Here is a 17,498-nt window from a genome sequence, read left to right as displayed (position 1 = left end):
TGATGTCAGGAGACCTGCTTGTAGTTCCCGGCTTGTCCTTGCAAACGACAGAACGACATTAGCCTCTTTCCATTTTTCAGGACTATCATCAGTGGTCTGAGGATTTTCACCTCAGCCTCCATGAAGTAAATGCACAGGTCCCAAGGATTTATCCCCCACCTAATGCATTGTATGGCTGCATGTCACACCTCATCTGCAAACTCACTAATCACATTCACAACAATGTCAGAGAAATTGTTCACGTTGATGACAAATGACAGTACCAGCAACGATCTCTGTGAATGTCTCTGGCCAGGGACCTCCAACCTGAATCACAAGCTGCCACGACCAGCCTCTGTCTCCTTCCACCAAGACAATTTTGTGATTCTAATGTTGAGCTCTGTTCATTTGACAGTGGTGAGGACAAAGCTGTCCTAAAACATTCAGTGTGGGTTCAGGCTCCTGTACCTCTTCCCCAATGGTAGTAATAAAAAGTGGGCATCTCCTGGATGGTCCAGTGGACACGGACCTGACATGGGAGGCTGGAAAGGGAAATTGAATCTATTTAATGTACTGGTGAAGCAGATGGACTTGTAGATTTGATCAACAGGAGACACGCCCTTTCAGAGTAGAACAGCAACAGCCAGGTCTGTTGTGCCTGATGTACAGCAGGGGATGATGGAGACAAGGAGATCTGTCGTCACTGGATTACTCCTGATGCCATGGACTGGTGAGGGCAGGAACTGGAGGACAGGGCAGACGGATGTGAGGATGAGGAGCTGGTACAGGAGGACGGGTTTAGGTTTCAAACCACTGGGATCTCTGTTGGGGCAGAGGTGACCTGTCGAAGTGAGACAGGCTGCACCTGAACTAAGCAGAACAATTTTGGGCAGCTTTGTTAATGCATCACAGGAGGATTGAAATGATTCTGTCAGTAGGTTCGGAACCTAAATAGTGATGTGGCAGATGGTATTACTTTACTCTGTCATGATAGTGGCTCCTAAAAGAGCCTTTTGTTGTGCTTAGTGCAAAGGCCGGGTTTAAGCAGGCTCCCTGCAGAAGCATCGGGCCAGCTGGATGGGAATGGCGTGCATGGCGCACAGGTTAGTGTCCTCGAAGAACCCCAACGGGTAAGCCTCACTAGCTTCCTGCAGGACCCGGACGGTCAAGCTCAGGAAGTGCAGATTGGCTTTGAAGTCCTGAGCTATAACCCGCACCAGGTGCTGGAAAGCCGAGGATCCAGTTGCAGAGGGAGGTGCAGAGGCCCAGGCTCTGTAGCTATTTTATCAGGACTGTAGGAATGACGGTGTTAAATGCTGAGCTCTCGTCAACAAACAGCATCCTGACATAGGCATGCGCATTGCCCAGGTGATCCAATGCTGGGTGGAGAGCCATTGAAATCGTATCGACTGCAGACATATTGTAGCGATAGGCAAATTCCAGTGGGTCCAGGTCCTTCCTGGGTCAGGTGTTAATTCTATCCATGACCAACCTCTCTTAAGCATTTCCTAACTGTAGATGTGAGAGCTACTGTACATTAGTTGTTGAGGCAGCTCACACTAACCTTCTTGGATACGGGAGCAGTTGTTGCCCTTTTGAAGCAGGTCAGAACTTCTGACTGTAGCTGTGAGATTGAACAGGTCTTTGACCACTTCCACCAGTAGGTAGGCACAGGTTTTCAGAGCCTTACCAGGTATTCCATCAGGCCCTGCTGCCCTGCGAGGGTTCAGCCTCTTGAAAGACATCCTGATGTCGGCCTACAAGACAGAGATCACAGGGTCATCAGACGCTGCACCTATCCTCATAGCTGTAGTTTTACTCTCCCTTTAAAAGCAAGCATAAAAGGAGTCAAGCTCGGCTGGTTGTGAAGCATCACTGCCATTCATGCTGTTGGGTTTGCTTTGCTGGACGTAATGGCTGGAAAACCTGCCAGAGTTGGCGTGCATCTGATGTAGGGAATGTTGGAAATTCTTTACTCCGGTGGGAATGATGTCTGGATCAATGGAGGGGTTTAAAGACGAGGGGGTAACATTGTGGTTAGTGCAATGGTTACAGTGCTCAATTCCATTTTGCTCTTCATATATCTGAGTAAACGCCTGGTATCATCTTTACTACTATTGTTTAGCTTACCTTTGTATTCCATCTTTTTCCCCTCTTTATGACTTTTCAGTTGACTTTGCTGGTTTTAAAAAGCTTCCCAATTCTCTAACTTCCCATTAATTTTAGCTCCAATTTTGCCTTTGGCTTTTACGTTGGATAAAGATTTCCATTGTCAAAGCTGCACTATCCTGACTGTAGAATACTATTTCTTCTACTCTGGGAACTATCTTTCCTGCACCGTCCGACTTGCTCCCAGAAATTCAAGCCACTGCTACTCTGCCATCATCCCTGCTAGTGTCCCCTTCCAGTCACCGGGCGCATTTAATGCAAGTGTGATTGATATTGAAATGTCCGGGGGAAATTTTCTAATTTCTTTCAACCCGTAACGGAACCGAATAAAACTGACCCTCAGCTTCCGCCCGCGGTCAGTCACTGTGTGAACGTTATCAGATTATGGACAATCGGCTCTTCTCAAACTGTGACCAGCCTCTGGTTTGCAATTTAGGAAAGTTGTCCTATGAAAGAACCATTAACTCCTTCAGGCCTCACATTGAACTGAGATTCCTAGAAGTTACCCAACTGTAACTAATAAACTCCTGAACCCACAGCTAAAACAGCAACGGCAGCAATCCTCCGCACGACACGGATACCGGCAGGGACGGACTGATGGGGATGGGGAGGTTACAATTCCGTGTCAGTGCAGTGGGAGGAATGTAAAGCACCGTATACGGCGAAGAGGAACCGGATATTTCAACAGCACTTTAGGTCTTTTAAAAGTCACCAGACATAAAATATGTGCAACTTATTGTCTAAATGTCAGTACAACTCTCTCACTGAAATTGTGAGTGGCTCTTAAAAGAGCCGTTGTGTTTTATAGACAATAGACAATAGGTGCAGAAGCAGACCATTCGGCCCTTCGAGCCTACACCGCCATTTTGAGATCATGGCTGATCAATTACTATCAATACCCGGTTCCTGCCGTCCCCATATCCCTTGATTCCCCTATCCATAAGATACCTATCTAGCTCCTTCTTGAAAGCATCCAGAGAATTGGCCTCCACTATCTTCCGAGGCAGTGCATTCCAGACCCCCACAACTCTCTGGGAGAAGAAGATCATCTCACTGCAGAGCTTTACTTGGAGCTGGTGCATTTGGTCACCGCCTTTGTCCCTTATGACACGGCGTGTTTGGCCAGCTCTCCGGGCAGCAGCAGGCGCACGGCGGTCTGGATCTCCCGGGAAGTGATGGTGGACCGCTTGTTGTAGTGGGCCAAGCGGGGAGCCTCGCCCACGATTCGCTCAAAGATATCGTTGACGAACGAGTTTATGATGCTCATGGCCTTGGAGGAGATGCCGGTGTTGGGGTGAACCTGCTTCATCACTTTGTAGATGTAGATGGAGTAACTCTCCTTCCTCAGCCGCTTGCGTTTCTTCCCTGCCTTGCCCGCTGGTTTGGGCAAAGCTTTCTTGGCGCCCTTCTTCGGAGCGGATTTCGCTGGCTCAGCCATTTCGTCCGTCGGTTTCAGACCCAGAAATAAGCAGAAATGGCTGGGAGCACAAATTAAATAAGCAGCCCCCTTAACAGTATGCTAATGAGGGATGGGAATGCTTTGGATTCCCAATGGCTATTTGAAGAAGCGATTCATGTAGTCAAATCATTTGATTGGATATCTGAAGGAACAGCATAACCAATCAGAACTCTGTCCACTGCCCATTGTTCGTTTGGGTAACACCGTGGACTGAGAACTGGCGCTGATCTGGTGAGTTGCCGCTGCTGGTTAATTTGACAGGAAGGAAATCTAAGATACACAATAGTCCATAAAGTACAGGCGCAGTATTCGGCCATTCGACCTATGGTGTCTGCTAGAAAACAAGATGGAATGAAAAAAACACACACTTGAAAATATGAAACGTTTATGGAATGAAACATGGCAGCAGGAGATCGAAGATCCAATTGTCAGCATAGGAGACCCACTTCTGAGTGAGGGTGAAAGTCGTTTATTGTCAGATGCAACTGGCTTGTAGCAGATTCAGAAACACACCGTATCGGAGACGCAGCACTCACACAATAAAAACATACTCTACAGAATTATAAAGAGGTAACAGAATTTCAACAAGAGCCCATTGCATTGTACAGTGGTCAAAGTGGTGCTACTGAGGTGGTGATGAAGGTTGTCCAGGTTTCTTAAACAACAGATTGTCTCTTCCTGTCTGTCTCTGGTACAGTGTGAGAGTGTGGGGTTCATTCTGTATCTGTCTGTCTCTGGTACAGTGTGAGAGTGTGGGGGTTCATTCTGTATCTGTCTGTCTCTGGTACAGTGTGAGAGTGTGGGGTTCATTCTGTATCTGTCTGTCTCTGGTACAGTGTGAGAGTGTGGGGGTTCATTCTGTATCTGTCAGTCTCTGGTACAGTGTGAGAGTGTGGGGTTCATTCTGTACCTGTCACTCTCTGGTACAGTGTGAGAGTGTGGGGTTCATTCTGTATCTGTCAGTCTCTGGGACTGTGAGGGAGTTGGACCTCACACTGTATCTTCCAATCTCTCATGCAGTGTAAATGGATAAAATTATTCCAGATTCATTCTTACAGTTAAACTCTTTAATTAAATCAAGTTTCCTTTTGAAATAAAATCATACAATGTGATGAGGCCACACTTAGCTTGGAAGAACAACATTTTCTATCTGGGTAGCTTCCAAACTGATAGCATGAACATCAAATTCTTGACTGTCTGGTAATGCCCCCATCACCAATTCCCCTCCCCTTTTTCGTCTCACACCTTGCCCCCCCATCACCTCCCTCTTGTGCTTCTCCCCCTTTTCTTTCTTCTATGGCCTTCTCCCTCTTCACCAATCAACTTTCCAGCTCTTTACTTCATTTCAACCCTTTCAGGATTCACCTATCACTTGTTTTCTCTCTCCCTTACCCCCATCTTTTAACTCTACTCCTCGTCTTTTTGTCTCCAGTATTGCCGAATGTTTTTGGAATGAAACATTGACTGTATTTTTTTGTCCTACAGATGCTGCCTGGCCTGCTGAGTTCCTTCAGCATTTTGTGTGTGTTGCTTGGATTTCCAGCAACTGCAGATTTTCTCTTGTTTGTGACACAATGTTGTATATTGGCTTCTCAGGGATGATGTATCTGGTTACATTGAACTACTCTGAATGGACTTTGCAGCAGAGCATCCAGAGCAACAAGACCAGACCATTGAATCCAACTCTGGGCTTGTGATAAATATGTAACTTCCCACGAGCCTCTGTGTAGGAGGGTTTGAATGGAGTGTATCATGTAGGAACCTCCCGGCTGATAGAATTGAGAATGATATTCACTCTGGATATGTAACCAGTGTGTCCACTGTGATCAATGACGGGGCCTCTGTCTGATCAGATTAAAATACACACAGGCTGATCAGATCACTGATGACATGAATGTTGATGCAGTTGTGGGTGGTGAGGAAGGTTGTCAAACAGACAGAACTGGATGCAGACCAGTTGGAAACCTGGATGGTGAAATGGGGACAGAGTTTAATCTGGACAAGTGTGAGGAGGTTTATTGGTCCAATGTTGGAGGAAACTCCACAGTAAATGGCAACACCCTTAGGAGCACTGATACCCTGAGGGATCTTGATGTGTTCATCTATATCATTCTGCAAGTGACATTGAAAGGAAATAAACTGCTATAAGGATCACAGAGGGGGAGCAGTGAGAGGACTGGGGTGTCTGTGTAGATTAATGCAATGGGTGGAAACATGCAGAATTAACAACCACCAACACTGAGTTGAGCTTCTCTTTAAAAGGCTGGACAGATGTTAATTACGTGATTCTTTTTTAAACCATGCTTTGTTTCTGTGTTTGGAGGACAATAAATGAGTTGTTATAGTTGTCCTTAAACAAAATGCCATTTTATTTGTGAAAACCCACAATAACATACTGGGTACCAGTAGCATTCACACCACAAGAATACCACAGTGTCAGTCTGCAACGAGAAAGCCTGATCACATTCTCTTCAGGTTCAATGGCATTGCTGACTCTGAGTTTACCACCGTCAAATGCCAACAAATGTGTGTTCTTAGTAGATCTGTGGGAGATACCCGGGATGTGAAGCTGTACTAATGGAGAGAGACAAACTGAGCCAAGTCACAGCTTGATAAAGGGCAGAGAGGAAAACAGAATCTGATGTTGTGTCCTTATGTCTGAACTATTCCCAGTTAGAGGTGTTGATCCTCCAAATTGTGTTCAGCCTCACTGTAACAATGTGATATCAGACATCAACATAAATACTAAAATAATCTCAGCTGAAATATTGTCTTTCACCTGTTGATCTTCTTTGCAAACATTTCACAGGGTAGAAAAGGCAAAGAATTTCTGTCTGAGAATTTCAAACACAGCAGTGTGTCAGGTCTGATGTGTCTGCCATTTCCCAGCATTTGAAGGCTACCAATCATTGAATGTGAAGGAGATGGTTGAGAAGACAGCACGCCAATCTGATCAAGGAGAACCACAATACATGGATATGTCCTTGATCTGGCCTGATAAATGGCCACAGAGTTGATAGCAGTAAGCTGACATTCACCACCTCTCATTTTGCAAGGCATTCACCAGGCCACTGAACCTGCAGATACACCAGCCAGTTCACAGCCGGAGAGGCTATTCACCTGCTCCGTGTGTGGGACGGGATTCATTCAGTCACATGAGTTCTTACACCATCAGCTGGATCACACCGGTGAGCAGCTAGACTTGGCTCAGTTGTCTCTGTCTCTCAGTATAGCTTCACACCTATTCCGAGCATGAGAAGAGATTCATTCAGTTCACCAACTTTGTGAGGCTCCAGTGAGTTTATAATACATAGAGGACCCACTTCGGTCTTGTGTCAGCAAAGAAATTTACTCAGTCATCCCACCTGCTGAAACACTGGCAACTTCACATCAGGGAGGAAGTTGAAATAAGCTCTCGGTAAACATTTTAACCATCATGGTGACTGAATCTAGTTGGCAGTTCATGTGAGACTGTTAATGTCAGATTCTGCTGATATTGTGACTGAACCCCGGTCACTGAGCATTGGATGGTTCGTTCTGCTAGTGTTAGCCTTAAAATACACTGGTATTAATATTGTGGATCTGTGACAAATTAATCAGCTCTAATTCAAATCCTGTGTCTCAGGTGCTTCCTGCCTGTCACACAGCTAATGTACAGTAGAGAGGCAACTCATTCCATCTGGTACCTGCTCATGTTCCTATTCTACACCAGAGCTTTCAACTCCATCCTGTTGTTCACCTCTCACTCAGGTGACTCAAGAGGTTTACATTGAATTAAATCCATAACATTCTGGAAACTGCAGATGAATTCACGAGTGTTTAGTCCCAAATAGTCTTCATTCCTCACAGCTCTGGACCAAGGATGAAGCCTTGTGTGGGTAAAATCTTTCCAGAACATCGAAACATAGAAAACCTGCAGCAAAATACAGGCCCTTTGGCCCACAAGGTTGTGCCGAACATGTCCCTACCCTAGAAATTACTAGGCTTACCACAGTCCTCTATTGATCTAAGTTCCATGTACCTATCCAAATGTCTCTTAAAAGACACTATCATGTCTGCCTCCACCACCATTGCCGGCAGCACATTCCACACACTCACCACTCTCTGAGTAAAAAACTTACCCTTGACATCTCCTCTGTACCTACTCCCCAGCAGCTTAAACCTGTGTCCTCTTGTGGCAACTATTTCAGCCCTGGAAAAAAGGCTCTGACTATCCACATGATCAATGCCTCTCAACATCTTGTACACCTCTGTTATGTCACTGCTCATCCTCCGTCGTTCCAAGGAGAAAAGAGTGAGTTAACTCAACCTATCCTCATAAGACATGCTCCCCAATCCAGGCAACATCTTTCTCAATCTCCTCTGCACCCTTTCTATGGCTTCCACATCCTTCCTGTAGTGAGACGACCAAGCTCAGCACAGCACTCCAAGTGGGGTCTGACCAGGGTCCTCTCTATCTACAATATTACTTCTTGGCTTCTAAATTCAATTCCACTTTTGATGAAGGCCAATAGACCATACACCTTCTTAACCACTGAGTCAACCTGCACAACTACTTTGAGCATCCTATGGACTCGAACCTCAAGATCCCGCTGATCTTCCACACTACCAAGAGCCTTACCATTAATACTATATTCTGCCATCATATTTGACCTACCAAAATGAATCATTTCACACTTATCTGGGTTGAGCTCCATCTGCCACTTCTCAGCCTAGTTTTGCACCCTATCAATGTCCCGCTGTAACCTCTGACAGCCTTCCATACTATCCACAACACCTCCAACCTTAGTGTTGTCAGTAAACTCACTAACCCATCCCTCCACTTCTTCATCCAGGTCATTTTTAAAAAGCTCGAAAAGTAAGGGTCCTAGAACAGATCCCTGAGGCACTCCACTGGTGACCGACCTCCGTGCAGAATACAACCTATCTACAACCAGTCTTTGCCTTCTGTGGGCAAGCCATTTCTTGATCCACAAAGCGATTTCCTCTTGGATCCCATGCCTCCTTACTTTCTCAATAACCCTTGCATGGGATACCTTACCAAATTTCTTGCTGAAATCCATATACACTATATCCACTGCTCTTCTTTCATCAATATGTTTAGTCACATCCTCAAAAAATTCAGTAAGGCTCATAAGGCACGTCCTGCCCTGAACAAAGCCATGCTGACTACTTCTAATCATATTATACCTCTCCAAATGTTCATAAATCCTGCCTCTCAGGATCTTCTGTATCAACTTACCAAGCACTGAGGTAAGACTCACTGCTGTATAATTTCCTGGTCCATCTCTACTCCCTTTCTTGAATAAGAGAACAACATTCGCAACCCTCACGTGACTTGGACCTTCTCCCATCCCTATTGATGATGCAAAGATCATCGCCAGAGGCTGAACAATCTCCTCCCTTGCCTCCCACAGTAGCCTGGGTTACATCTTGTCTGGGCCCTGCGACTTATCCAACTTGATGCTTTCCAAAAGATCCAGCACATACATTCTCTCTCTTAATGTCTACATGCTCAAGCTTTTCAGACTGCTGCAAGTCATCACTACAATCACTAAAATCCTTTTCCATAATGAATACTGAAGGAAGGTATTCATTAAGTACCTCTGCTATTTCCTCCGGTTCCATACACACTTTCCCACTGTCTCATTTGATAGGTCCTCTTCTTTCATGTCTTATCCTCCTGCTCTTCACACACTTGTAGAATGCCTTGGGTTTTCTTTAATCCTGCCCGCGAAGACCTTCTCATGGCCCCTTCTGGCTCTTCTAATTTCCTTCTTAAGCTTCTTTCTGTTAGCCTTATAATCTTCTAGATCTCTAACATAACCTAGCTCTCTGAAACTTTTGTAAGCTTTTCTTTTCTTCTTGATCAGAATTATTACTGCCTTTGTACACCAGAGTTCCTGCATACTACCAATACTTCCCTGTCTCATTGTAACGTACTTTTGCAGAACTTCACTCAAGTATTCCCTGAACATTTGCCAGATTTCTTCCGTACTTTTCCTTGAGAACATCTGTTTCCAATTTAAGCTTCCAATTTCCTGTGTGAAATGGGTAAATATCCAATGGAGCAGAAACAAGTGGGGTCAGCACAAATGAGGGCTTTGTGGCTCTAGATGTGATGGAGGCTCGAGTTTATGGGGATTAGAAGCAGGGAACCAGATCAGCAGGATGAGGCTACAAATGAAAGTTCAGCAACATCTGGAAACTGATTGACTGAAAAAAAGAGAGGTTTATGTTTGCAAAATGCTGGAGGGACTTAGTGGCATCTATGGAGAGGAATAAATAGTGAATCTTATGGGCCAAGGCACTTCATCCTATCTAGACTGTTTATTTCTCTGCTTAGATGCTGCCTGACCTGCTGAGTTCCTGCAATACTTTGTGTGTGTTACTTTGCAGTTTATTCTCAGCATCTGCTGAGCCTCGAGTTTCATATCTGCATTTCTAAGTGAGTGGGACTTTGACAGTTGTCGTACAAAATGCCCGTTGACATTGACATTGACATTGAGAACAGGAGAAAATCTGTAGATGTTGAACACACAAAATGCTGGAAAAACTCTGCAGGCCAGGCAGCATCTGTGGATAGAAGTACATTTGGAGTTTTGGGCCGAGATTCTTCAGCAGGACTGGAGAAGAAACAATGAGGAGTAAACTTTAAAGGTGGGGGAGGGGAGAGAGAAACACAAAGTGATTGGTGGAACTGGGAGGGGGAGAGAAGTAATAAAGAGCTGGGAAGTTGATTGGTGAAAGAGCTACAGGGCTGGAGTAGGGGGAGTCTGATAGGAGAGAACAGAAGGCCATGGAAGAAAGAAAAGTGGGTAGGAACACCCGCGGGAGGTGACGGGCGGGTAACGAGAGGGAAAACGGGATGCGGAATGATGATGGAGGGAAGGCATGACCAGAAGATGAAGAAATCGATGTTCATGCCATCAGATTGGAGGCTGCCCAGAGAGAATACAAGGTGTTATTCCTCCTACCTGAGTGTGGCCTCATTGAGACAGTATAGGAGGTGATGGGTTGACATCTCCATTGAGTAAATTGTTTGTGGAAGCTTGCTGTGTTGAAGTAGATGCTGAGTTTTCTGCATAAAACCATTGACTGCTTTTGGGACATGTGTTGTGGAACCAGCACCTGCCCCCTCAAATTAATCCAGTATATAAACAACAGCACATCACCTCCCATTTCCAAAATATCATTCAATAATTCTATTACCATATATTCCATATGATTACACAAATGGGACATTAGTGATGTTGGTCTATAAGTAGTAGGATCCAACAGGGGTTTCCCAGGTTTTAGAATGGACACTACAATTGCAATTTTCCATGAGGAGGGAAGATGGCCTGAAATCCAATTATGATTCAAAAATGTATTATCTCAAGAGAGCTGTTGGTCATACATTTAAACATGCAATAACATGTATCATCCATTCCTGGAGCCGTCTGACCTGTACTATTAATAGCTTTCTTAAATTCACACAAAGAAAATTCTACATCTCTATCATTGCTACAGCTGGTTTCCAACACATTAGGTTATTCTCTTAAAAGCTTATCACTACATTGTTTAGTCTCTTCATTATTTTGATTATGAATTGCAGCAAATGACCGAGCCAGTAACTAAACCCTGTCCAATTCAGTAACAATTGTATCACCTTCTTTAATCAATACTGGGAACCCTATGAATCCCTCACCCCCATTTTCTTAATCATTCCCCAAACATCTCCAAGTTTAATAGTCCTTCCAATTCTAGCACAATAGGACCTCTAGTAAATCTTTTCCACAACCTTCATTACTTCCCTCACCACAGCCTGTGACCTGTTACACTTAATAAGATCACGTGGAGAGTGATACTTAACTTTCCGAAATGCCATATTTCTCTCAATAATTGCCTCAGCACACTCCTCCGTCCACCATGGTACAGCCTTTCTCCTATTAATCCACTTTTTAATATGAATCTCTTCCTGCAAATTTGAGGAATAATGTGACAACCTTTCTTTGCAGAAATCCACATCATCCTCACCATTCAATCCACACAGATGTTCTGTTCATCACATAAAACATTAAAACTTCTCCAATTTGCTTTAACGAAATTCCACCTCCTCAAAGTGGCTTCTTGTCCCCGATATAAATCTAAACCCAGGCTTATAAATAGAGGAAAATGATCACTCCCCAATGTTTCATCTCCCATGACATTCCACTCACTCACTGCAGCCTGAATGTTTGAAACTAAAGTTAAATTTACAGCAATTTCAGAACTATTATGAACATTAAATCTCATAACTCTCCCATCAGTAAGACCCACAAGATGTGAAATATCTAAAACTCTTCTACAATCAAACCATGACCATCATTCTGAGAACAACCCCACAGTGAACTCTATGCATTAAAATCCCCACACCATACAACCCTTAGTGAGCTAGAGCTACATATACTCTCCAACAAATCAATCGAAAGCTTTCCACAATGGTTATAATAATATACCTCTTTAATGTCGCTACCTGTTGGATTAAATACTCCTACAAGTGCCTCAGACATTTCATTTACATCCACGACTGTACGTCTTCTCCCTTTCTGTATAAAATTTACAACAGCACATCCTCTACCAACTAATCTATCACGCCTAATTACAATATAATCCTGGAAGGAAGAATTTAAATGTGGTAACAACCAGGTTTTATGAATACATACATCAGATAGATTTGATATATCAGAAATAAACTTGAAGTCTTAACCATTAAAAATTCTGGCTTCTAGAAATACGTGCGTTCAACCTTCTTATACCGTCTGAAGGAATGTAGCAGGGCGTTTATGATTGGTGAAACAAGTGACTTATCTGATTAGAAAGAGAAAATGTTCCAATCAGAGAGCTGCTTCAAGAGACAGCAATGGTATAAACGAGGAAAACAACAGTCTTAATGCTGAAATAAACTGAAATTTTCAAAAGAGCGCCAAAAAGGCCTTTGTTGCTGAAATTAAACTATAAACACGTTTGCTTGTCGACCCTTTACCCCCGTTACTGAAGTCTGACACATTTAAACCAAGTGTAGTTAATATTGCAACGGTATCTGGAGATTTAGTTCACCGATTTCTTTCAATTGATAAATGATTGGAATAAAACAGATTCTCAGCTTCTGTTCATGGACGGTCTTTGTGTAAACTCAAGTCAGTTTACCAACGTTGGCCCTTCAGAAAGAGGAGCTTTAACAAATACTCTGAACGAACCGTGAGTATTCAACTCTCGCGTTGGAATGGGGTTAAGAGAAGTAACCAAAATGGGACAAAGCTTAATGAACTGCATTCCCCAAAGTAATTAAACCAGAAACAATAATTAGTGCCTTCTTCAGAGAAACCTGTGTTGTGGTTTCTCGTTCCCCGCAAATGACCAGGAGACGCAGAAGATTCTTCAAGAAGTATTAAACTTTAATTTGCAAATCAAAGCTGAGACAGTCATTGAGCTAGTCACTGATTGCCCACCGATCCTTTGGACATAGCATTTTTTATAGCAATCTCCTGGTCCAGTTGCATTAGCATATCTATAGTCTATAGTTGCGTATCACACATACATCCTGCCACTATTGTGTCTACCCATTGACTTAATCATGTTCTAATCTACATCTCTTAGCTACCTCTCATTAACACACCATTGTCTTCTACATTCTTAGGATTTCATTCTCCTACTAAATTGGGTATATGCATAGCAAATAGCAAGTTTCAAAACTGACTACATTAGCAAAATGTATACTTTTATACTCCAATACATCCCCCCTTTGAAACCCAGAGGGACTCACACAGAGAAAAGACTAAGAGTCTGCGCACAAAAGCCCCAATAAACTCAAGCACTTATTCCCAAATCTCGGGTTAAACTATAATTTTCTGCGCCAAGACCTCAAAGTATTCTCTCCCTGTTACCCTGGGCCGCTGAGCCAAAAACCTGTCCCTCTGTACCTGAGACAGGGAAAAAGACTCAGAAGCCCTTACAATCTACTCCCACACTGTCGTTTTGCTCTTGTTTATCCTGCAGGTGTTGTAGGCTGTAACAATACATTTTCGGTGTTTCTTTCTCCACTAAGCTTGCTTCAGTAATTGCCACGAGCATTGGAAATTGTTTGCTTGCAGCACGCACTACAAGAGATTTGAGACAAGGAAGAAAACAGTACAGCACAAGCGCACAGCTCAACAATATAATACTGAAAGTTATTGCTATTTTAGTCAGCCATGCTCCCCATCCTCCGAGTCTACTTTCCAACCAATCAAAGAACTGATGTTCAAATCCTGCATTCTGTTTGACCTCCGTCCGCAGATTCTTTAATTTATTCATTGCTCTGGTGAAAGACCCATCTGGGCTAGTATTGTTTGGTATGAAAGTGCAGCATTCTCCAAACATTACACACACACACCCTTTTTCTGCCAAAAGCCAATCCAGTACCTGTCTGTTTTGCCACGCCACCCTGCTAGTTGCATCTAGCTGTTGCCCTAAGGCCTCCAGTGCATCATCGGTGTAGTTGATGAACCTCTGTAGATTGTAGTATATATAGTTTATCCATTCAACATTTTTGCTTACCACTATCACAGGTATGATAGCTTCCCAGTGAGCATCTCATGCGGTGTCAGGCATGTCATTCGATCAGTTTGCATGCGGTAATTCATCAATGCTAACGGTAAAGCATCGACCCAATTAAGTTTAGTGTCTGCACAAATTTTGTTTAGTTTGGCTTTCAGGGTTCCATTAATTCTCTCTACCATGCCCTGTGACTGAAGGTGGTATACACATCCAAATCTTTGCTTTATCCTCAGCGCCTGCAGTACCAGTTTGACCACTTTCTGGATAAAAGCTGAACCATTGTCTGAGCTAACTTCTGTAGGTATTCCAAACCTTGGGATCACTTCATTTGTCAGAAATTTTACCACTGTCTTTGTCCCTTGATCTCTTGAAGGTACCGCCTCCACCCATCTGCTAAATCGATCAATTACTACCAGCATGTATCTTTTCCCTCTCACTGTCTTTATCATGTCTACGTAATCGATCACTAGATGTTTAAATGGTCCTTCAGGTACAGGAATGTGACCTATTGGGGTTGTAATTCCCTTCTGAACATTATTCTGTGTGTATACCTCGCACTGTGACAAGACAAAGTCCACTGAAGCCTGTAAATAAGGTGACCAAAAACCATCCTTCTTTATTTTCTTTATCACTTCCCCCCTTGCACAATGGTCCATCCCATGCGCTTCTGAAATCAGAAACGTCAGTAGAGGGGTGGGCACTACTAACAAACCGTCTTCCGTGCTCCACAAGCCTTCTGGGTTCTGCTTGGCCCCCCTTTTTCTCCACATTGTCTGTTCTGCCAAAGTTGCCTTACCTTGTATTTCAATTAGGTCCTCGACCTCAGGTTCTGGAGTTAGGCTTACCTGGGGGGCAAAGACAGCTGATGTATACCCAGATGCTTTTCTGGCTGCCTCGTCCGCAGCTTGATTTCCCTTTGTTATTACATCATTTCCCTTTTTATGTGCCTGGCATTTTACTATAGCCAATGCTTTAGGTTTCATTATGGCTTTTATTAAGTCTAGAATTTGCTGACAATGTTGTATGGGATCTCCATTACCCTTTTTAAAACTTTCCTGCTTCCACACTGCCCCAAACAAATGGCATACTCCATGAGCACATGCCAAATCAGTATAGATGTCTACTTTCTCACCTTCCATCATTTCACACGCAGCTGTCAGGGTTTTGAGTTCTGCTAGTTGGGCGGAACATGGTTGGGGACAGGACTCCATCCTAATAATCTTATAGCTTGACTGATCCTGCTGCACTACTGAGAACCCTGCATGATTTCCATCATAGTCCCTATAACAAGAGCCATCTATGAACAGAACCTTTTTATCTGCATCCTCTAATGGTTCTGACCTAAATCTGCTCTCAATTTGGCAAATGCCATTGTCTTCCCTACACAATCATGGGGTTCTCCTTCATAGTCCAAAGGGACAAAATTGGCTATATTACTGTTAGTGCATCTCTGTATAGTTATGTCTGGAAATGTCAATAGCATCTGATACGCTGCTATCCTGGCTGGCGTCAGCACAAATTTCCCCCTTTCTAGCAATTCTGCTACTTTGTGGTGTGCGTACAGAGTCACAGGATAGCCCAGGGTTACAGATGATGCCTTTCCATATGCATAGTACAGCGCCACCAATCCCTGATAACAGGGTGGATACCCGAGCCACCTCATCTAGTCTCGTACTGTAGTATGCTATCGGCTGCTTTGCTTTTCCTGTGCCTGTCTCCTGTGCTAGAACCGCTGTGACATAACCCTCCTGTCAGTTGGATACATACAAATGAAAAACCTTCTCGTAGTCAGGCAAAGCTAATGCTGGTGCTGACTGTAATTCCTGCTTAATAGTATTGAAAGCTATCTCCGCCTCTCCATTCCACTGTAAGCCGTTCTTCAAATTTGTATGTCTTGCTTCTTTCATTATCTTTCTCAAAGGTGCCACAATCTCAGCATATTCTCCTATCCAATCTGAGTGTACCCTGCCATTCCCAAAAACGTCATCATCTGCCCTACAGTCTGGGGTTTGGGGGCCTTAGTTATTGCCTCAATCTGATCTGGTGCTATCGCCTTCACTCCCTTGGATATTACCCTGCCTAAGTATTCCACTTGCTGCGTGCAAAATTGCCGTTTCTTTTTGGATACTTTATGTCCTCCGTGTGCTAGCTTCTCTAACAGAGTTATAGTGTCCTGCTCACACTGTTCCTCGTTGTGGGAGCAAATCGACAGGTCATCCACATACTGTAACAATGTACTTTCCAATGGCATGCCCTCCAGGTCTCCCTTCAATACCTGATTAAAAACGTGTGGTGAATGTTTAAATCCTTGTGGCATTCTGGTATAGGTATACTGAGCACCTCTGTAAGTAAATGCAAACAAATACTGACACTGATCGGCTAGAGGAATGCTGAAGAAAGCCAAACACAAATCAATCACTGAAAAGTAACTTGCTTCTGGTGGAACATTAGTCAAAAGCGTGTGTGGGTTGGGGACTACCGCTGGCCAGTCCTCTACCACATCATTTACCGCTCGCAAATCATGCACCAATCTCCACTTAGATTTATCTGCTTTTAAGACTGGCAGCAACGGGGTATTGCATGGACTGTTTGTTCTTTTAAGCACTCCTATTTCAAGCAACCCCTGCACTGTCGATGCTATTCCCTCTTCTGCTTCTGGTCTTAGAGCGTATTGTGGTCTCCTGGGTGGAATTGCTACCCTTTTCAGCCTTATTTCCACCGGACTAGCTGTTTTTATTTTCCCTACATCCGTGTCATTCTGTGACCACAGAATAGATGGCAACTCATCTAACCTTTTATCTTTCTGCTGGCCTCTTTCCTTTCCCAGCAAGGGCAGGTGTGGGTGGGGAGTTATTTCAACCTCTCTCACTGTCCCTACCATATCTACACTTACCATTATTTTAATGCAATTGTTGTCTTCTGATATTCACACCTCTGGTGTGATTTTCCTCCACACTGTTACGGTTTCAGCACTCTTAACTAAGGGTCCTAAGTCTTTAGACTGATATCCCTTGTTTACCAACAACATTACGTGGGGCGCAGCCTCCAGTATCCTGTACCATTTTTCTAAAACGGTGTTCCACTTAACTTGTAAAGCTGCCCCTTGCTTTCCAATTATCACAGCCTCCCCTTCCAGTGCTGTTGGGTACATACCTCCAGGTGCCATTTCTCTTCTAACTCCCTGTTCTGAGTCTTGTCAAAAATCACTGTACAATGTAGCTCAGATTTGGGCATTACAGCCCTGGGTAATACAGCCTGCACGCCCTTTTCCCATTTTTCCCAGGTTTCTTGAATCTGATCTGCGATGTCTCCTATCCAAAAGACATTAGCC

At 43.8% G+C, this 17,498-nt stretch overlaps 1 protein-coding gene across 1 annotated transcript; it reads right to left on the bottom strand.

Annotated features, from left to right (window-relative positions):
- Positions 1 to 3,250: 3,250 nt before the first annotated feature.
- LOC140717612 (histone H2B 1/2-like) lies at positions 3,251 to 3,586 on the bottom strand. The gene has a single exon (XM_073031182.1). The coding sequence runs from the start codon at positions 3,584 to 3,586 to the stop codon at positions 3,251 to 3,253; it is 336 nt and encodes a 111-aa protein (XP_072887283.1).
- Positions 3,587 to 17,498: the final 13,912 nt, after the last annotated feature.

The sequence above is a fragment of the Hemitrygon akajei genome, chromosome 28, assembly GCF_048418815.1.
Source record: "Hemitrygon akajei chromosome 28, sHemAka1.3, whole genome shotgun sequence".
NCBI classification, from domain to species: Eukaryota; Metazoa; Chordata; class Chondrichthyes; order Myliobatiformes; family Dasyatidae; genus Hemitrygon; species Hemitrygon akajei.
Note: the sequence above shows the minus strand (reverse complement) of the source record. Positions and strands in the feature narration are given on the sequence as shown.